The following is a 15,426-nucleotide window of genomic DNA, read 5'->3' on the forward strand; positions in this document are numbered from 1 at the left end:
CTCATCGTGGGTCTGTGTTATTGATTTGCAAATTTTATCCAGATGCTGGAATTGATTTGATTGTGTTATTATTTTGATTAAATCAGGTTAAACAATTTAGTTATTAAAATACTATATGATTGCTTTTGATAAGATTTTCTGTTTGGTTATTAAAAATTTGTTGGTAAACCTTGAAAATCAGTATTTGGATATGTTGGTTCTTTTGTTACAGGGTTTAGGATATCTGTTTTGGTAAGCAGGATATGCTGCTATTTGAAATTTTTAGGGTTTAGCAGAGAACTGAAATTCTTTGAGTTTAGCAAAGAATATTCAAATCTTTGATGACAAGACTATGTAAATATGGTTATTTTGTGATTTTGATTGTTTAAGGTGACTTTTGATTGCTTAGGTAGGTTTTTAAATTAAAAAAAAAGGATTAAAATTGATGAATATTTCAATTGTTGGTTATATTTATTATTTGGTTTCTCTTTTCATCTTCTAAAAGAAAAAGCCTTTGGAACTAGCCTTTGGTTTCTCTTTTGATTAAAATTGATGAATTTTTTGCAACTAGCCTTTGCTAATATGTGGTTGTCAATGTTCTTCTAAAAGAAAAGCCAAGTCTAAGACTATGAGGATTAATTCCTTACCATTGTGGCACGCATGAAAAGCTTTTACCTGATCGAACAACTTGGTCAATAGGCAATCTAATACCAAGAAAACTAACAGAACAATGGATGATGGATTTTGTATTATATTCAAAAGTCTTGATTTGCCTCATTTTAATGCCAAAAAGTTGAAAAATCTTGATATTGGATCATGCATTCTGCAGCAAAGAATATATTTTCAAATGGGATTTGAAATATCTTATTTAGTGTTAATATCCAGTGAAATACAATGAATATAAATTAAGGAAATGGATTCTTCAAATTTCTTGCTGGGGGAATTTGCTGCCCATTGATCTACAATTGTGCTATCATTGTTAATTAAATTGATTAATTACTTCATTATGGCTGCATTGCGATATTGCCAATGTCGAAAAGGATTTATATTTGAGAGATGTTATTATGTTTTGTTTTGTCTCTGTTTGTTTTTGTTTTCTAGGATTTTTCTTTTGTTTTAGTAGTGGACTAACAAAGTTGAAGCATCTCATATAAAAACGCTGCACAGGAAAACATATTTGAACAGTTTTGGAACTAGAAAATCAAAACCTTCAATTTTTTCGATTTTTTCTTGCTTTTTCTCCTCTTCTTTCTTAACCATGTCTACTTTTGATGTTTTGTAAGTGGTGTTTTGCTGCTTTAGATAGAGCCATTTGGTCGTTGTTTTTGGTTCTGTTAAACAAGAGGTTCGTATCTATGTTGAAAAGAAACAAAAAATGAACACAGGATCTAAGCTTCAAAAACTTTTATGTTTTTGTTCTCTATTTTAGAAACACTTGCTTTTGTCCCCAACAAAAAACAACCAATTCATCAGCTGTTGATGGATCACTCTAAATTGTGTAATGATCTATTGTTGTTAATATTAGTTTTTTGAATTTTTGAATTTTTTGTTTTTATGTCCATATCTTTTTATACTAATTTTGTGTAGAATATATTCATTTGGTGATTTCATGTTATAGATATTAAAAACTGTCTCAATAGCTATTTGATGTGTTTTACTGCCAATATATGAGCATGAATGAATATATAACATAAAAAGAAAGAGAGACCAACATGACGATGTTGATGACTGCTAGATAATTTGGTACACATCTTTATAGTGATAAAAGCCTTTTCTTTTTTCAGATTCAAAACACAATGAACATTGCTTCTATCCGTGATCTCCAGCTGTTTCAGTTCGGTGTTACAATTAGAGCTCGTGTGTATAGAACATGGAGACCAAAAGTCTTCAAATCAGATGATCAATTTTCTGGTTTACAATGTATCTTGGTAGATACAATGGTGAGGAAATCACTCCCTTATACTATTTCAACTTAAATAGTAACAAGACATACATGAATTCATTTATTTGCTTGGACATTGATGTTTGGCTATTAACGCAGCTCTTATTAAACAATTCTTTTTGTTGATTATGCAATCTAACCCCTACCATTTGTCATAACAAATTTTTATAATTTTACAATCTAATCGTTAACAAATTTGTTTACTTTGGCCAACAATTTACTTTTAAAATGTTATTGCTTTCAATTGAATGCACATCCATAGTTAAACAACTCAATTCATTTGCAATACTTTTCTTCCTCATTAATCGTCAATGCATTTGTTTTAACTTTTCCCTTTATCCATTTTTTTCCCCTAATAATTGAACATATTTTTCATCTCTTGGTAGCATTCCTTTTTCTACTTTGTTGGTTAAGCCAACCTCATTGTAGTGAGTAGAAGGAGATTTACAGTTTCATATTTCAACAGTTTCATAAAGAAAGCATTTAGGTAACATATGGACTATTACCCCTCTGTTGATTTCATGGTATGTTGTTGTTTTGTGTTTAGCTAATTTTAGTAGTGGATTAGGGTTTCTAAATGCTAGTTAATCACTCTGAATCTCAATGTTGTTGTTATTGATTAGCTGTGATTTTCCCCAAAAATATGTAGCTTAAGTGTCGATGAAATACTCATCAATATGCTTGCTCAATGTTGTTGTTCTTTGAATCTGTGTTTTGTTGTGATATTCGGATTTCTCATACATTAGACCATGCTTCCTCTTTTTGGTTCAATGTTGAAAGCATTTAGGTTTGATCTGTTTACTATCTCTAATTTTTGGATCCTAATGGAATTTCTTTGATTATATATGTTGTTTCCAGAGCACCAATGAAAAAAAGCATTTATATTTGATGGGTTTGATGTCAATGGTATGAATCTCTCTCTCTCATTTTGGTTTTGTTTTTGGTTCACCAAATGGTTTTCGTCTATTTTGATTTTCTAATTTTTTAAATTATTTTTCGGGGATTAATCTCTCTCTCTCTCTCTCTCTCTCTCTCTCTCTCTCTGTGTCTTTTGGATATTGTTAGCAAATTAAAACAAATTAACAAATTTCCTTCTCTCCATCTCTGTTTTCGCTTACCTAAATTGCATTTGTTTTTTTGGCATCGGCATATGGTTTCACTTTAATTTCTGGATATTCTTAGGTAACGCACTGATTTTGTTCTAGAACACCATTTTTATAGAAAATATTCTCTCTCTCTCTCTCTCTCTCTCTCTCTCTCTCTCTCTCTCTCTCTCTCGGGTGATTTTATTATCCATTTCTTTTGCTTTTTCGTTCTGGCTAAGCTTTTACTACAGGCATTACCAAACCTCACTGTGCATTTCATATTAGTTTTTGGTTGTTTTGATTTCAATTTAAGTTTCATGCTACATGATGTGTAATGTTAGAATTCTTTTGTAGTTACACTGTTAGAATCCTGAAATTTAAGTATTTGCTTCAAGGTGGTTGGTTGTTGTATTTTGAGGCTATGTAATTATGTGGTTGTTGTACTTCATTCTAATTACTTTTTTTCTTTTCTTTTTTTTTTCAGTATGAATCACAGTTAGGCAGTCATCCAATTGCTTCAGGTATGACTTATGAAAATTAAAAAGTTATTCAAATCTACATGTCTTATTGAAACTTTGGAATTTTATCTCAACAGATTCAATGGTCTCTCACCTCTCTGACAAGCAATCACTGAAGCAAAGAAGCAAAGATAACTTTCAGGTTAATGTTTCTTCATTTTGATTTATTGACATTTTTTTCCTTTTTGTGTTGCCTCAAAATTCCTTCACAAAATTCGATTTGGCTCTATTACTATGTGTTTTCTTCTCTCTTTCCTTCTGTTTTTTCCCCTTGATTTAATTTCAGGCTTCCATGAAATTTTGATTTTTTCAGGAGAGCTTGGGTACGAAATCCAAATACGAGAAGGCGGTCGTTCGCCCAAATTGTTTAACCATTCTTCGCTTTAAAGGTATAATTCATGATTGCCTCTATTCCTTATACTCTTACTTTTTTTTGGGTACTGATTTCTTTATTTTTGTAATGTTTGTTTGCTCATCATTTCTGCATTTTCATGTTTGTATATTTCTTTTCTTCCACAACTTTATACACATTTTTTTTTGTGTTGCAGAACAATTATTTGGAATTTCTTACTATCAGTTGGTAGTTGAGAAAGGTTTTACAAACCAAGAAGAATTCCCAAATGCAATTCTTCAAGTCAGAGGCCAATACAGACTTTTTCAGCTGCGCTTTGGAGCCATTAAAAATGATTTGAACAGAAGCGATCTCTTGATTCAAGCCGTGTTTGACGACATTGAGCCGCTGATATGAAAAGAAAGACACACCCAGCCAAATCTTTCCATCTACTCCACCACCACTCTCAAAAGAAACTTCCACACCACTTACTGCTTCATTCACCTCATCTCCAAACGAATCCATGTCCGCCTCAAAGAAAAAGGCAAGAATTGCTGTCAGAAAAAAGCTTTTCACTTCTCTCATCCAAACACAGAAAAATTCAAAATGTAAGAATTTATGACAATTCACTTCTTTATATTAATATTTACATATCAATTAATATATATACTTATTCCTTTTTGTTTCCCTTTATTTTGCATGTATTCAAGTGATGATACAACTGATGAGAAACTGAAACGATTCATGCTGCAAAAGGTCTAGACAAAGATGTATCAGATTCTGATGATGCCCCACTTATCTCTCTCAAAACCAAGATTGCATCAGCCAATGTGGGAATCATTGCCCCAAAAAAGGAGTATGCATTATTTCACCCAAATTTCCTTTATTTAACTCAAATTCAGAACATATCTATACTTTTCCCTTATTTTTTTTTTCCAATTTTTCATGTAAAATTTGACAGTTTGGTTATCTGTGTTTATGCATGCTGAGTTTACAACATCATTTTTTGATTTCTCTAGCAAGCACTTACGCTCATAACCGTCTCTAACAAAATCACTTTTTATTTATTTATTTATTTATTTATTTATAAACAAGTTCTCCAAAAAACACTTCTGTGGCCTAAAGCACTTCCACACCAAATATTGTCATAAGCACTTTTAGAAAAGAAGGCAATTATGTAATCCAGATTGTGCATTTGTCTTTTAACCTGGATGTACATTTGTCTATTACTCCATTGATTGTTTTTCCCCAATTTTGAACTTTTCTATTCAAATATTTACTATAATGATACGTGGTTTAACCTTAAATTCGAAAAAGCTTTCCCTTCTGTTCATTTGGTGTCTCATGTAGTTATTTTTTCTTTTCTTTCAATTATGACATCAATTTGATAACATTTCTATTATGTGTACTTTTTTCCAATATGGTGGTTTATAGATTGTTACTGCTTCTATAGTTTGTTTATCCATTATATTATCTTAATTCTATAACAAATTTGCTCATTAGGCCATTAGGTTATCTTATTTCCATTTATAGATCATTAGGTGTTTATAGATTATTTAAATTTATGTTTGTGCAGTTTATGTTTGTATGCTAACACCTATCGTTTACCAAATTGATGACGACAAAGTCAAGACCTCTTAATTTGATTCTATTAAAGCTGAAGTATTTTCGCTTAAATCTCTTATAGATCTTTAATAAATTGTCACAATTGTCCTCAGTTTATTTTTAATTGATTTGATAGATTGAACTTATACTTTTGTCCCTCAAGTTAATACAATGCTTGATATATCTCCATTATTGTTTGTCATGTTTGATTTTTTAACTTAATTCTATCATATTAGTTATTGCCCTCATTCTAAATTTTTTCATTCATCAACATTAACACATAGCATCTTCTAACTTTATGTGAATAGAGATAAAACCTCTGCTCAGGAAAAGCAACATAAGTCTGCTCTGTAGCAAAGCCAGCAACAACTTGATCTCCTTTGAACAGACATCAAAAAGGAAAAAGCCCCTTCCACAAAGCGATAACATATAGATAAACAGTTGTACTGGCTATTTTGAACAATGCAAAGCTCAAAGCTTCTCATATTTTGATGTTTTTATAGCTGTTTGATCTATTAAAATATGCCTAATATTTTAATATCAAACAGCATATAAAACATGTTATTAGTTTATCTTTTCTAACTAATCTAAAACTTGAAAAACTAATTGTAATAACACTATTTACATTTTCATGTATATATAAATAGACCAATGTTCCATGCCTATTTTCATCGCTTTATACACATTTTACGTAATTTTAAAACCAATAGCATCGTGCGGGCATCATTTGCTAGTTGGTTCTATACTGATACATTGTTCTGTATTTGTTGCACCAATCTTGCAGTCGTACCAGTTAGGAAATCAGCTGAAGTTGACATGCGAAAGCGACGGGAGAGATGGCACTTATTCGTCAAATGCTGACCCGTCCCGGGGGAAATGGTACTTATTCATGGCAGTTGACATACATGTACACATGCAAGAGATTGATGGCATACATGATTCATTTCTTTTCTGTATAGGACATTCTTGTGTACCAAAACGAATTCAGATGATGAGCATGAACCAATCTTGATCTAAAACTCCGATTTTCAATTAAAAAACCAAAAAACTTCTTCAATTATGGCCTTTCTTCTTCTAGATCTGATCTGAGTCTGACTGTTCATCGGTTGACGTGCGAGGTAATGAAAAAAAAATCATATTATCATAATTCCGTAACTGTTAAATATTATATATATTTCTTAAATAATAAAAAAGTCAATTATTGTGAGCTACTAACTAGGTACCGTTGCTCTTTAATTTTTTTCGGTCAACTCTAATTTCGTTCAAACTGAGAATTAAAAACAGTGTAATAATTTCTGCAATAATATAAAAGTTTTGTTTTCATGTGTCTTGTTGAAATCTTTCTTCGAATTCACTCTCCTGTCAATAAGCATGGAAGGAATCCGTATTACAATATAATACAAAAAAATGTGAAGTCAAAGCCAATTGCCAACTGGCAGCTTTATTTGATATATTATCTAACTTTACATCACAACCAATTAATTAATAGTATTTTTGCTTTCAAGAACAAGAAAATAAAGTTGTCTACATTCCTTCGCCAAATTGCCATGCGTATAAATTAGTTTAGCTGGCTTGAACTCAAACTCAACGTACCAATTTTCCCAAACACTAATCCATCCCCCTCTCTCTCTCTCTCTCTCGCCCCACAGACCACAACCCATCCCTTTCATCATAATGGGGATTTTGGTTGTGAGATTTACCTTAACAAGCTTATGCATTTTTAATGCAATAATACTTGTTTGTTGTGTCAGCTCCAATGTCACGGACATGCATGCATTGCTAGCCTTCAAAGCTCAAATAAAGGAGGATCCTTACGGGGCCATGAGCTCTTGGAATGAATCCACGAACTTTTGCTTCTGGCATGGAGTTACTTGCAGCCGAAGGAATCACCAAAGGGTCACAATGCTGGATCTACCGAGCCAAAATTTGGTGGGTTCCTTGTCTCCCCACGTAGGAAATCTGAGTTTCCTGAGGATCCTAAACCTCGACAACAACAGCTTGAGCCATGAAATCCCTCCAGGAATTGCACATTTGCATCGATTGCAGGTATTGCGTCTACACAACAACTCATTCAGTGGCCCTATACCATCCAACATATCACATTGCTTCAACCTTGAGTATGTGAATCTTGGCTATAACAAGCTGGTGGGTAACATTCCTTCAGAAATTGGTTCCTTTCCAAAGCTTTACATCCTTGTTTTTCAACACAATAATTTAACGGGAGAGATCCCTCCTTCGTTAGGGAACCTTTCGTCTCTCGAGGTATTTGCTGCTTCTGATAATAATTTTACGGGAAGCATTCCTAGTTCCCTTGGCCAATTGAAAAAATTAACATTTTTGACATTGGGCGTAAATAACTTGTCTGGTACTTTCCCTCCCTCACTATGCAACATCTCTAGTCTCCAGACTTTAATGATGCAGTTCAACCAAATTGAAGGGAGTGTTCCTTCATACTGTGGCAAATACCTTCCCAATCTTGAAGCTTTTAGCATTGCTGAAAACCAATTTACTGGATCCATTCCTCTCTCAATATCCAATGCCACGAGTTTGTGGATGTTTCAATTTGGCTACAACAAGCTAACTGGACAGGTACCGGATTTACGGAAGCTTCATAACCTCAAAGATTTCAACATTCAAGGTAATCGTCTTGGAAGCGGCAGAGATGGTGATCTGAGTTTTCTCTCAGACTTGACAAATGCCAGAGAGCTAAGAAAGTTGGTTATGACCAATAACAAATTTGGAGGGTCTTTGCCCGCATCAATATCCAATCTCTCAACCAAGCTTGAATTTTTCTTGGTTCAAAAGAACCGAATAGATGGAAGCATCCCAGCAGGCTTAGGGAATCTGATCAGCATGGAAGCGTTAGCGATGTACGAAAATAGCCTCACAGGTAGCATCCCTACAGACATTGGGAAGCTTGCAAATCTTGTGGAATTTGATGTATCTATGAACAAATTATCAGGAAGCATTCCGTCCTCTCTAGGAGATTTAACCAAGTTAAGCAGACTCTACTTGGAAGGAAATTATCTTCAGGGCTTCATCCCTTCAAGCCTAGGGGAATGCCATGGGCTGCAACTATTGGATCTTTCTTACAACAACCTTAATGGCACAATTCCTGAAAAGGTTTTTGGCCTCCGCTCCTTATCAATTTATTTGGATTTGTCTAATAACTACTTTACAGGTTCCCTTCCCACGAAGGTAGGGAATTTGGGGACTCTAAGTAGATTGGACATTTCTGATAACAGGTTATCTGGAGAACTTCCGAATAGCCTTGGTAGTTGTGTGAGTTTAGGAGTCCTACACTTGCAAGGAAACTTCTTCAATGGGTCCATTCCTTCGACTATGACTTCGTTGAGAGGTATTCAAGATCTAGACCTTTCTCGCAACAATTTTTCAGGTGAAATTCCAAAATTCTTAGAAGGCTTTTTCTCGCTGAAAAATCTGAACCTGTCATTCAATGGCTTTTGGGGGTCGGTACCAATTGGTGGTGTTTTCGGAAATTCAAGTGCAACTTCAATTGTTGGCAACACTAGGCTCTGCGGCGGTATTGGTAAACTCCAGCTGCCTAAATGCAAGTCCAAGAGAGGAGGATCATCTCGTAGCTTGAAATTAATAATTCCTTTAGTTTCTGGACTTGCTCTTCTAGGCATAGCTATGGTGCTATCCTATTTCTTTCTTTGTTCGTCAAGAAAGAAAACGAAAGAAATTTCGTTGAGCACTTTGGCGAAATCTATTTTGCAAGTGTCATATAATACTCTCTCGAAAGCTACTGACGGGTTCTCCTCAACTAATTTAATTGGTAGGGGTAGCTTTGGGTCTGTATATAAAGGAGTTCTTGCGTGTGATGATATAGCTGATCAACTTGTTGCCGTGAAAGTGTTTAACCTGTCACGCCGTGGAGCATTTAAAAGTTTCATAGCTGAATGTGAGTCATTGAGAAATATCAGGCATCGAAATCTCGTGAAGATTATAACCGCTTGCTCAAGTGTTGATTTTTGTGGTAATGATTTTAAGGCACTGGTTTATCAGTTCATGGACAATGGGAGTTTAGAGGAGTGGTTGCATCCAACTACTGGAGAAGAGGTAAGAGATCATGCACCCAAGAATTTGAATCTTCTTCAGAGGCTAGACATCGTTATTCATGTTGCATGTGCACTGGATTATCTCCATAATCATTGCGAAACGCCAATAGTTCATTGTGATCTCAAGCCAAGCAATGTTCTTTTGGACAACGAGTTGAATGGACATGTTTCTGACTTTGGACTAGCAAGAATTCTCTCACAAATATCCAACAACGATATTTCAGCAAATCAGATAAGTTCCATTGGAATAAGAGGAACGGTTGGTTACGCTGCTCCAGGTTAATATCTCCATCCCATCCCAAGTGCTTCATTAATTATTTCATTTACAAATGTTGTGACAATGATTAATATTTCATGATGTTTGAGCCGCAGAGTATGGCATGGGAAGCGAGGTGTCAATAAATGGAGATGTATATAGCTTCGGCATTCTCGTTTTAGAGATGTTTACAGGGAAGAGACCAACGGACAACATGTTTAGTGGAGACTTGAACCTTCATAATTTCGTGAAGATGAGCTTCCCGGACCGAGTTGGAGAGATTGCAGAGTCATCATTTTTCCAAGGAGGCACCGACGAGACTCCCGATCAATATTGGGTGAGAGTCCAAAAATTCGAAGTGTGCTTGAGTTCGATATTCAGAATTGGAATTGAGTGTTCTGCTGAATCCCCAACAGATCGCCTCAAGAATATTAGTGATGTTGTGTCTGATATGTATTCTGTTAGGAGCATTCTTATGGGCTAGGAATTATTTTGATCTTTTTGGGCCTGCGAGGCCCCGTGATTTGCCTGCTAGGCCCCGTGATTTCTGTTTGTAATTGAACTCTTTCCGTGTAAAAATAAATAAAATAAATAAATAAACTCATTACACAATTATTTCTTCTAGATCTGACCCGACTGTTCATCAGCTGACGTGCGAAGTAATGTAAAAAAGTCATATTATCATTCGAGCATATAATTGTCATATTCCATGTTTTGTTTTCACATGTCTTGTTGAAATATTTCTTTGCTCTCCTGATAAATATGGAATACACTCCATATTATTATGTGCCAACTGCCAGCTAATTTAATTAATATTATCTAACTTCACAACCAATTAATTAAATAAACAGTCGTTGGAAATAAAGAAACTTTCCAAGAACAAGAAAATAATGTTATTCAGATTCCTTCGTCAGGTCATGCATATAAATTAGTTCGTCATGCTTGAACTTAGGGGTGTGGCTGTGTGAATGTTTCTTCCCCCTCTTCTCTGACTTGTAGGCTCCCTTACATCGGCATGGGAAAACCCATCTAAGAAAGTATGGGCCTTGCCCTCACCCATTAATTGTAAGGCCAATCTACCCCTCATCAAAATGGGGAGTTTGGGGTCTTTAATGCCGTTCGATTCAGTGTAAAGTTATTATTGGATTGTCGGATTGAACTTCCTCATTGTAACTCCTCAACATAACCCCTCATTATAAAAGTTCCCATGAAATTGACCATTATTTCAATTAAACCTGTTATAATAATTCAACAGAAACAAGAAATAGATCCATCAACGAAGATTATCTCTACAAAAAATCACTTGAATCCGATATCATTTGACCACTCAATTGAATTATTGAAATTTTAGTACTTTCTTGAAGCACCGTGTTCATTGATTTTGTAAGACACAATTGGATGTCGAAACGGTTTCCGATTTGTCTAATTTTTTATAAGGATGATCTATGAATGAAGACCTAAAAAATAGATGGTTTGGATCATTAGGAAAAAAATTGTAGGGTACCCTAATGGGCGTCCCTCAAATAAAATTATTTGAGGGATCCCTCAATAGAAGGGGACTAATATATATATATATATATATATATATATAACCCCTTAATATGAGAAAATGAATTTTTATTTTTATTTTATAAAGAAAGCTGACTTTAAAAGTCGAGAAGAAAAGCACAAAGTCATTGCAAGTCGCAAACCTGCTCCAATCGATAGCTATCAAATTCCAAACACAATACTGCAATTGATTGATATTGTAGTCTTCAGAATTGATCAGGAAAATGATAACAGTATAAGAAAGAAGAATTGAGACTGAAGGAAGAAGATGAATATTGAAGAAGAACTCAGGGAAGACGAGAGAATTTTCTTTCTGTTTAATCTCTTAATCGTGTATCTAATTACAGAGAGATATAGTTTCTTTTATAACAGATGTTTAGCCTATAACTAATGCTTAACAAACTAACTAACTAACTAATTACAGCTGCCACACGTGCCAATACTAACAAACTCTTAACTAACTATTACTGTTGTCATTCCCCCTCAAACCCAGCTCTAGGTTGCCCAGCCTCATGTTTGCACAATGACTTAAGAAAATTGGACTATGTAGTCCTTTAGTAAAGACATCAGCTAGTTGTTCTTGAGTAGGAATATACTGGACAGCAAGATCATTCCTTTGCACCCTTTCGTGCACGAAATGGAAATCAATGTCGAGGTGCTTGATGCGTGAGTGATATATAGGATTAGAACTAAGAGCCAAAGCAGACAAATTATCACATGAAATTGTAGGAGGCTCAGGTAAGCATACTTTCAAATCCAACAAGACCAGTCGAATCCAAGCTAAATCTGCATGTATTGGCCAATGCCCACACTCTGCTTGATCGAACTTCTAGACACAGATCCCTGCTTTTTAGATTGCCAAGAAATAGGATTATTTCAAGAAATATCACAAATCCTGTGGTAGACTGCGTGTATTCAAGTCTCGACCATGCATCATCAGAAGCTGCGGATGCCAAGGGCTGTAGTGAAGTGAATGTCATCTTGTATGGTACCTTGAATATACCTTAATATACGCTTGACCAAATCAAAATGTGCTAGGTGTAGTCATATCTTGACAAACAGTGTGTGAGAATATGACAAGTCCGCCTTTTGAATGTCAAATCTGTAAGCACCTACAAGACTCCGATACAAGGTTGGATTAATGGCTGCCCCTCATTCTTAATACTGATTATGTGGCTTGCAGGAGTTGGACAAGCTTTACAATTGGTCATCTGCTTATTTAACAACTCGAGCATACTTGGTCGATGAACAAAGATACCTCCTGTGGAATCATAAGACACCTGAAGACCTAAAAAATATGCAAGTCTGCCCATGTCCTTCATATCAAATACAGCTCCTAAATCATCAATAACTGTTTGAACCAACTGAGGACTTGAACAGTCAAAATAATATCATCTACATACAAAGTGGTAAAATCACAATATCAGAACCTTCATGCTTGACAAACAGACTTGGGTCAGAATGGGAGGACTTAAAGCCTAAGGTGGAAGATAACCTGTAAACTTGGCATTCCAAGCCCTTGGTGCCTGTTTAAGGCCATAGAGGACTTGGCCAACCTACACACAAACTCGGATCTTGGGAATCTTCAAAACTGGAGGCTGCCGCATGTAAACTTCCTCTTCCGGATCACCATGTAAAAAGCGTTCTTAACATCTAATCTGGCGCAAACTCCACTTATTCATGGCTGCCAAACTAAGTATCAGTCTCACAGTTGTATGTCCGACAACTGGGCTGAAAGTTTCACTAAAATCCAGACCACTGTTGTTGGCTGAATCCTTGTGCCACTAAACGAGCTTTATACCTTGCAATTGAACCATCGGCATTGCGCTTGATTTTGTAGATCCATTTACTTCCAACTATATTTTTCCGGGAAGGACATGGCACTAGAGACCAAGTTCCCTGCATTTGTAATGCTTCAAGTTCTTCATGCATTGCTTTAACCCAAGCAGGAGATTGAGCAGCTATGCGATAAGACGAAGGTTCATCATCTGCAGCAATAACAGGAATGGTAGTATGGTAACATTGATAATCTGAAAAAGGTTTCAGTTTGCTAATTCCATTCTTAGCCCGAGTTTGCATAGGATGTGTATTACCAAATGGAACAGAAAGAGCAGATATATCAGAGACAGAAGATGAATTATCAGCAGATGCAGAAATGCAGCGCAAGGACTTGTAATTGATGAGCATTTAAAACAGATGCTATAGAATCTGAAGGAGATACCGCATGAGAAATGGAAGGACTAGTGTCTGCCGGATCAGAGGCTGCAGGATCATATGCCAAATTATCAGCACCTTCTACAGTAGGAGTAGCGAAGTTGTCACGGGAGCGAGAAGTGGAACCCGGATAGAAGTAGACTGTGAGGGCATGGATAATACCGGAGAAATAGATGCCGGAAGCCTCTTAAAAGGATGACAAGTTTCATCATGGATAACATGCCTAGATATCACCAATTTGCCTGTGAAAGGATTATAACAAATGACACCTTTATAACCTGGTGCATATCCAAGAAAAACACATTGAGCTGTGCGAGATTGAAGCTTATGCTCAGTATAAGGTCTCAAATATGGATAAATTGCAGTGCCAAACATCTTAACATGTGTGATGTCAGGAACCAAGCCAAAAAGTCTATAATAGGGAGACTGAAGATCTAAACTTTTACTAGGCATCCTATTAATCAAATACGCAGCATGCCGAGAAGACTCTCAATCTTGAGAGAGGAAGTAGACGAAGAAGATGCCATGAGATTGAAGAACTCACAAGCAAAGAATATAGGGTTTGAGAAGAATTTGGGGAAAATCGTGTAGAGAACAAGAACAGAGAACAATAATAGAGAAGGAGAAACCACGCAGCAGAGAAGAGAAAGAAAATCAGGATCGAGTCCAGGCTCGTGATACCATGATAACAGTATAAGAAAGAAGAATTGAGACTGAAGGAAGAAGATGAATATTGAAGAAGAACTCAGGGAAGACGAGAGAATTTTATTTCTGTTTAATCTCTTAATCGTGTATCTAATTACAGAGAGATATAGTTTCTTTTATAACAGATGTTTAGCCTATAACTAATGCTTAACAAACTAACTAACTAACTAATTACAGCTGCCACACGTGCCAATACTAACAAACTCTTAACTAACTATTACTGTTATCAGAAAACACCCAATTGATTGCGATATATTTTGATTTACGAATGGGCTGGGTTGTTTAATTTTCTTCATGCTTGGGGTTACAAACCCATCTTCAATTACAATACATTTAAAGTAAATAAGAAGCCCGAAGAAAGAAAGAAAAAAAAAGGGACAATATTACAGGGACACAAACGAAGAACTGAGAGAGAGATGACATATCCATAAACATTGAATTAGTTAGATTAGATGGTCTAGATTTTATGAAGTGCGGATATATGCACCATTCCTAAATACAGAAGCTCGAGATTCTTCTTAGCATAAGTCTTGTAGGATGATAAAGTCATTTCTTCCTTATCTCTCCAGAATATCATGACAAACAAACTTGACAAGTCAAGCCCATCGGCTTAAGTAATTACTGTGAGCAAGGAAACCACGTACACAAGTGACCAACAACATTGGTTTGGCCTTGGCCTTGGCCTTTGCCATGGCATTTGTTTTCACTCACAAGTCTTTGTTTAAAGTCTTCTCTTTCATCACTTTCTTGGCATTAGTAAGAAACACCATGCTAGCTATCGTGTAGACTTGACTTAAGCTTAGATATGTTAATGTCATCGAAGTTGTTCAAAAGTTCCAATTATGTATATAAATTAATTATCTTGGAGAGCTTACAAATTTCACAACGCAACGCAACCCATCTCTCCATATCTCTCACTTTCAGTCTTTCAACCTTGTTGTGCTTGTGACTTGACCCATGTCCTCTAGTAAATCAACAGGGGTTGTTATTTGCGAAGCAAGTCAACAGGGGTTATCCATATCTTGGACTAATTAATTAATCATTCCTCCAGAAATTGGGCATTTGCGTAGATTGCACGTTTTACGTTTAGATAATAACTCAATATAACTAGTTATAGTAATAGAATAGACTTTGGGGTTGTGTAATACAACACATCTAGAA

At 35.5% G+C, this 15,426-nt stretch overlaps 1 protein-coding gene across 1 annotated transcript; it reads left to right on the forward strand.

Moving 5' to 3' along the window:
* The first annotated feature begins 7,134 nt into the window (after window positions 1-7,134).
* On the forward strand, window positions 7,135-10,282 carry LOC148921419 (uncharacterized). Its single transcript, XM_089053722.1, has 2 exons — window positions 7,135-9,820; window positions 9,915-10,282. Exons 1-2 carry the CDS (start codon window positions 7,135-7,137, stop codon window positions 10,280-10,282), a joined length of 3,054 nt encoding a protein of 1,017 aa, XP_088909848.1.
* Window positions 10,283-15,426: the final 5,144 nt, after the last annotated feature.

The sequence above is a fragment of the Prunus mume genome, linkage group LG1 (genome assembly GCF_029339155.1).
Source record: "Prunus mume cultivar Tortuosa linkage group LG1, ASM2933915v1, whole genome shotgun sequence".
NCBI lineage: Eukaryota > Viridiplantae > Streptophyta > Magnoliopsida > Rosales > Rosaceae > Prunus > Prunus mume.

Coding starts and splice junctions, on each gene's coding strand:
- LOC148921419 (XM_089053722.1), top strand. CDS start 7,135: ATGGGGATTTTGGTTGTGAGATTTACCTTAACAAGCTTATGCATTTTT. Junction 9,821..9,914: donor GGTTGGTTACGCTGCTCCAG/GTTAATATCTCC, acceptor TTTGAGCCGCAG/AGTATGGCATGGGAAGCGAG.